This window comes from Myotis brandtii, unplaced genomic scaffold (genome assembly GCF_000412655.1).
Source record: "Myotis brandtii unplaced genomic scaffold, ASM41265v1 scaffold637, whole genome shotgun sequence".
In the NCBI taxonomy this organism is placed as follows: Eukaryota; Metazoa; Chordata; class Mammalia; order Chiroptera; family Vespertilionidae; genus Myotis; species Myotis brandtii.
In genome coordinates this window covers 1-7,490 of record NW_005370439.1, presented here as the reverse complement: position 1 = coordinate 7,490, position 7,490 = coordinate 1, and the positions used below count along the sequence as shown (strand labels likewise).

General features: G+C 36.0%; 1 protein-coding gene across 1 annotated transcript; it reads right to left on the bottom strand.

The window, feature by feature from the left end:
* Positions 1 to 740: 740 nt before the first annotated feature.
* On the bottom strand, positions 741 to 1,691 carry LOC102253942 (olfactory receptor 52Z1). Its single transcript, XM_005880408.1, has one exon. It carries the CDS (start codon positions 1,689 to 1,691, stop codon positions 741 to 743), a length of 951 nt encoding a protein of 316 aa, XP_005880470.1.
* Positions 1,692 to 7,490: the final 5,799 nt, after the last annotated feature.

Genomic DNA, 7,490 nt, shown 5'->3' with positions numbered 1-7,490 from the left:
CTCTGCCTCTGGATCTATTTTTGTTCATTAGTTTATAATGGTCTTTATTATCCATAAATGAGTGAGATCATCTGGTGTTTTTCTTTCTCTGACTGGCCTATTTCACTTAGCATAATGCTCTCCAGTTCCATCCATGCTGTTGGCATGTGTTAGGCTTTTTCCACTGTTTCACATTTAAATCAATTCTGAACCCAACATGACGCTGCAAATGTGCAAACTAAATTTTATTACTATATCTATAAATGAATACTAACATTAAATACTTAATATGTTCCAGATACTATATACTTCCTCAATTTTTTTAAAAAAAATAATGGACGCATAGGTAAAATAATGTTTCTAAGATTTTATACTTAGAATCAGTGGAGCAGAGATTTGATTATTGGCAGTATGACTTCAGAGATTTCCCCCTTAGTCATAATCCTACAATGTAATCTAATAAATAAAACTAGTATTTCCTTATTAATTACATGAAAATGATTGCAAGCAATCAATTATACTTTAAGCCTATTGTAACAAAACTCAGTATTACATACAATCTAAGGTGTGCTTACTCTGATATTGCCCTGAACAAAATCACAAAAAGAGAAAGTTTTTATTTTTCATCTCATTTACTTAAATTTTTACTGTTATTATTCTCTTCTAATACTGAAATGATTTAAGATGTCCAATATAATTGTAGGTACTCTTCAATTAGCAGAGTTACATTGAAAAACGAAGACTAAGTTGTTTAGTCTACATCAGCACAATTTCTTGCTCAAAGAAAAGACCTGAATAACCTTCTCCTGAATTTTCTTTGTCTTAACACCATAAATGATGGGGTTGAGAGCGGGTGGTACCACCACATAAAGATTGGCCAGAAGAATGTGCACGTGGAGCGGTACGCTGTGCCCTCCAAATCGGTGAGCAAAGAATGAAAAAAAGGCTGGGGTATAGAATAGTAGGATAACGCAGACATGGGAGCCACAAGTACTCAGAGCCTTGAGTCGAGTTTCTTTGGAAGGAATTCTAAACACAGTACAGAGTATAAGAAAATAGGAGATGATGATAAGCACAACATCCAGGCATGTGGAAAATAGGGCTGCAATCACCCCGTAGTAGATGTTGATTTTGATGCTATCACAAGATAACTTGGCAATGCCCATATGTTCACAGTATGAGTGATGAATAATGTTCTTCCCACAGTAAGTAAGCCGATAAACCAGGAAAACCAAGGGGAAGCAGATAAAGAAACTCCTAATTACAGATGCAATACCCATTTTTCCAATGACTGAGGGGGTTAGAATGGTAGTATATCTTAGTGGGTAACAGATGGCTACATAGCGGTCAAACGCCATGGCCAGTAATATGGCAGACTCTGCCTCAAAGATGAAGTGAAGGAAAAACATCTGGGACACACAGCTACCAAAAGAAATACCCCCATCTTGAAACCAGAAGATTGCTAGCATCTTTGGTGTGGTAACTGTGGAGAGAAAAATATCCGACAGGGCCAACATAGAGAGGAAATAATACATGGGTTCATGAAGGCTATGCTCAGTGAATATCAGAAATAATAAGAGGGCGTTTCCCACGAGAGCAACTATATACATGGAACAGATGGGGATGGATATCCAAGTATGTGCATCTTCCAGTCCTGGGATTCCAATCATGGTGTACCAAATGTCTCTAAAGATGGTAAGGTTTGAAGTCATCGTCTTTTACTGTGTCCTCTGATATTGAGACCTGGAATGAAAAGCTAGAGAGAGAGTGAGAGAAAAAATGATAGTGAACTTGAGAGAGAATAAGCAAAGTTATTTTATCAAGTTGAAGGTGAATCTTGGCATTGCAGTAAAGTTAGTTACCTTAAGAAAGGACTGGTCATCAGTAATTATTCAAGGATAATGAGCCAGATTAGCTTCATTGACATGAAAGTTACCAAATTTATAGGGCTAATACTACCGATAATGATAATGGTGACAACAATAGTAATAATAAACAGTTAATGGGTTTATAACTCCGTGTGGGCACTATAGTCGATACATATACTTATTGACAGCATCATTCAAGAAAGTCCCTTGTAAGCTCTTGCACATCAGACTTTTCCTCCTTGTCTGACTGATCATTTCTGGTGAGTAATCATACTTTATTCTCTGGAGCCCCAGAAATAATATGTTCAGAATATGGGTGTGAATTTTAGGACAGCTCAAGACCTCTAAATCCGTGAAAATTATTATTTCTTTAATTTAATATGAAGCCTTTCATCATCAAATAAAAATGACTTGGAGAGAGAAAAATGGAAGTCTGAATGGACCTGGTTTTGCACAGCGCTGTATTCACTTAATGTTGTGCATATTGGAACTATGTTCTGTCTTTGCATATTTCCAGTATGCATGCATTTCAACTAAACTACTACTGTGCAACGCAAGCACTCATATAACATCTGTAACTCAGCAAACAGTGTCCTCTCATCTTCTTCACACACTTCATCCTGCCTCCATTCTCTTTTGCCTACAATGCCTTTTTTCTACTGTTTATTCCTTCCAATTTGTGTTTCAATGTTTGTGTTATGCTTCCATTTTTCCCTTTTCTGGTCAAACTTGAGTATTATTACTGAAATATGCAATGTTAATGCAATCCCATCCAAAATCCTAATGACATTTTTAAAATGTATTTTTATTGATTTCAGAGAGGAAGGGAGAGGGAGAGAGATAGAAGCATCAGTGATGAGAGAGAATCATTGATTGGCTGCCTCTTGCACATCCCCTACTGGGAATTGAGCCCACAACCCCCGTGACCCTTTAGTTAGTCTGAAGGCTGATGTCTATCCACTGAGCCAAACTGGCTAGTGCTTTCTGCTGCTCTTAAGGATATCCTCAGGTGAGAATTTTAAAAAAAATCACGCAGCAACAATAAACTACAAGGAAGAAAACATAGGTACTAAGCTTTTGCGTTTTGGTCTTAGAGAAGATTTTATGAATTTGACCCAAAAGGCAAGGGAAGTAAAAGCAAAAATAAATGAATGGGGCTATATCAAACCAAAAATCTCTGCACAGCAAAAGAAACTACCAACAAAACAAAAAGGCAACCAACTGAATTGGAGAGAATATTTGCAAACAATAGCTCTGACAATGGGTTAATATTCAAATATATAAAGAATTTATACAACTCAACACCAAACAAACAAACAATCTAATTTTTAAAAATGGGCAGTGGTCATGAACAGACACTTCTCCCAAGAAGATACACAAATGGCTAACTGATATATGAAAAGATGGTCAACTTCTCCAGCTATTAGGGAAATGCAAATCAGAACTACAATGAGATACCACCTCACCCCTGTCAGAATGGCTTTTATCAACAAAACAAGTAGTAACAAAGAATATTATACAGACTCCCAACAGCAGACCAGAGGATCGCAAGAATCAAGTCAAAGATTTGAAATACGAAGAAGCAAAAAACACCCAACCGGAAAAGCAAAATGAAAAAAGAATCCAAAAATACGAAGATAGTGTAAGGAGCCTCTGGGACAGCTTCAAGCGTACCAACATCAGAATTATAGGGGTACCAGAAGAAGAGAGAGGGCAAGATATTGAAAACCTATTTGAAGAAATAATGACAGAAAACTTCCCCTACCTGGTGAAAGAAATAGACTTCCAAGTCCAGGAAGCGCAGAGAACCCCAAACAAAAGGAATCCAAAGAGGACCACACCAAGACACATCATAATTAAAATGCCAAGAGCAAAAGACAAAGAGAGAATCTTAAAAGCAGCAAGAGAAAAAAAGTCAGTTACCTATAAGGGAGTACCCATACGACTGTCAGCTGATTTCTCAACAGAAACTTTGCAGGCCAGAAGGGAGTGGCAAGAAATATTCAAAGTGATGAATAGCAAGAACCTACAACCAAGATTACTTTATCCAGCAAAGCTATCATTCAGAATTGAAGGTCAGATAAAGAGCTTCACAGATAAGGAAAAGCTAAAGGAGTTCATCACCACCAAACCAGTATTATATGAAATGCTGAAAGGTATCCTTTAAGAAGAGGAAGAAGAAAAAGGTAAAGATACAAATTATGAACAACAAATACACATCTATCAACAAGTGAATCTAAAAATCAAGTGAATAAATAATCTGATGAACAGAATAACCTGGTGAATATAACAGAATCAGGGGCATAGAAAGGGAGTTCCCTGACTATTCTCAGGGGGGAAGTGATATGGGAGGTTCAGGAAGAGACTGGACAAAAATCATACACCTATGGATGAGGACAGTGTGGGGGGGTTGTAAGGGCAGAGGATGGGGGTGGGAACCGGGTAGAGGGGAGCTATGGAGGGAAAAAAGAGGAACAACTGTAATAATCTGAACAATAAAGATTTCATTAAAAATAAAATAAAATAAAACAAACAAAAAAACAAAACAAACACAAAAAAAGTACACTTGAAACCTATAAAATCTTATTAACCAATGTCACCCTAATACATGTAATTTGAAAAGATATTTAAAAACACTGAAAGCAGGAGATAAAGGAGATATGTGTTTTTAAAAAAACTAAATGAAATAGGGAATTTCAAGTGTTAGATGAGGGATAAATAAAATGTAATATTTTGAGACATACTGTCTGGAAAAAATATTGATGTTACTGATATTATAAAGTAGAGATAGAGATGCAAGATTTAAAGATGGTTGATGCAATTCTTTCTAAACTATTAATATGTCACATGTCTAAGAACCATTAAGGAAATAAATTTGTTGGACTGTCTCAAATTTAGAAAGTGCACGGGAAAGAAAGCTGGACTAGGCATGAGGCACTATCTGAGCTATAGCCTCAGCTCTGCTACCAATGATCTGGAACCTTGGTGGAAACATTTCACCACGCTGAACTGTCTTCTACACAGATTAGAATGAAACTAGTTCATAAAGATTTATCTTCTAAATAAAAAAAATCTAAAATTCAACCATGGACCAGGAGCTCAAGGCACACAAACAAATAAAACCAAAAAATAAAAAACAACCAAAAAACAGTAGGCAGTTTATTTCAGTTCTACTGTAAATCTATTTATTAGATTCAAAAAAGAATAAAGAAGAGAAAGATTCTGGGTGTTAAATCTCTTCCTTAGCTATATCTCAATCACACAGTGTATTTGATCACAGTGAAAGCCTTCAATCACCTGGGCTTTTTAATCCAAAGAACACATTTTAGTATATATTATTTATATTTTTAAATTAATTTTTGAGTATTTACCATGAGCTATGTCCTGTGTTAACAAGTTTCTATAAGTTAATCCTCACAAAATATCACTTGCTGATAATAATAACCCAACAAAATGGCTGCTAGTATGATCTCTAATTAACACACCAAAAAACTATGGCATGAGGAGGTTGAATAACTTGTCTAAGTTCACACAGCCAGTATCCAATCAAGCACAGATTCAAACTCAGGTCATCTTGCTCTAAATCCCATGCTTTTAATATACTGTTTAATTTGCCACCTTTGAACAATCTCTTCTTCAAACTTTATTCTCCTTTGGTTTCCTTAATCCCATTACGTTATTGTCTTCCTACTACATTTTCATAGTTTGTTGCCTGTATTCCAATGCTATTCTTATTTTTATTATTTCCAGTGTTGTTATATTATTATTATTGTTTCACTTCCCAGTTGTACTGAGAGCAGAATTTGAAGTTAAAATATTAGACCTTTACTAGTTTCTAGTGAAAGATATTAGACCTTCATTAATGTGACCAGTGTTGCTTACCAAAAAGGATGTTTCACTAAACGTTCTTTTATTTTCTACCTCCTTTTCCCCAACCATTTATATCTATCTCTCTCATATCTTTGGCTTCCAATTTATGTCATATTTTATCCTTTCCATTTTCTTTACCACCCTAACTCTACCCTGCCCAGATAGATAAGAACCCCCTGCCCCAATTAAAAAAAATAAGTATAAGCTGGCATGATAGTCTCCTGATATTCCTGCTCTTGCTGTCCTGTCAAATAGGCTTCTACGCCTACTACATCTAGCCTTGTGTCTTAATTCTTTCTCTTTTTTTGAATGAAATGAAGCAAACCCATTTTTCCAAAGAGAGATTTAATCAGCAAGCAGACTTAAAATCACACAGAAATCTATGAGATAGAATCCAAAAAAAAAAAAAATCTCAGTGTCTCTCTTCACTTATAGAAAATCTTCCTCTAGTTAATGCAACAAAACCCCAGGTTCTTTTCTTCTGTTGATCCTCATTTTAGAATAAGCCCAACTTTCACAAATAATTCTTAACTCTTTTTCATAGAGATTGGCTATTTTAAGAGTCATAAACCACCCTTCAACAAACCTTTTATTGATCCAAAAGAGTTCGGTCTGGCCATTTCAATCAATAAAATAACAAATATCATTTGACAAGCACAGGACATGCCTCCACACTCAGCCTTGGATCTGCTTAAGCCATGGCCTTGGGAAGGTGCCACAATATGGACATATATGACAGGAAAAAAGTCACAGGTACCTTGCTCTGCATCAGGAGTGCGTGCAATCAAAAACCTGAGAAACATGGGACACCTTCTAACCTCAGCAGTAACCTACTGTCCAGTGTGGAATACCAGGTGCTTATTACCTCCTTTATTCTGCAGCTGCAGACTTACTGAGGTCCCACAAGTCGAGTGTCTCTCCTTGGTCTAGGTCCCAGTGCTGCCTCAGAAGCTGGTGTTTTCTATAGCTCTTTATCCCAGGAGACCTAAGATCCAGGAGAATTAGGGAATCCAGGAAGTGTTTGTGGTCTTCTGAGCTCTTGGTCCTTTTACAGGAAAGACCCAGTGAATAGATATATAAGCTATTGGGAAGAACATAATTCTTAGTCAGCCCTGGGGAATTAACAGCAGCTCTATCAGTGGCATAACTCACAGGGAAACTGCTCTGATAGATACAAACAAATCATAGAAACATGTGCTATTGTTGAGGTTCCCACTTGTTAAATGTATGATTTTTTTCTGAGAGTGTGATTATCACAGCAGAAGAGTCCAGGTTGTAATGTTGAGGGAGCATGCTTCTTAGGAATGCGACCTCCAAAAAGGCAAAAGATCCATGAAGGGGGAAATAGAGCAATTTCCCAAACCTTGTTTTCTGTGTTAAATCTAAGTCAAGTACAGATATATAAAGGAATATATAATCATTAGCTCCTATGCATTGTCTAATATAAGAAGGGAGAGGTATATGTGTAGAAAAACAATGTATTTAATATCAACTACCATTTATCATTTAAATAACATCTTATGATATATAATTTATTTTAAATCCACAAATATTCCCAGTATTATTATTTATTCGTTGGACTTGATGAGGACATTGAAGCCCAGAAAGTTGAATTATTTTGTTCCTTTGCACACATAGCAAGTAATCAAGCTGAAAATTAAATGCAGGTTCCCTATTGCCAAATCTCATGCTCTTCTTAAACAAAATTTTTTTATTAACAACATAATTTTATTAATAAAATTTAAAGTGCTCAAGTAAAAGAATAAGTGCTTT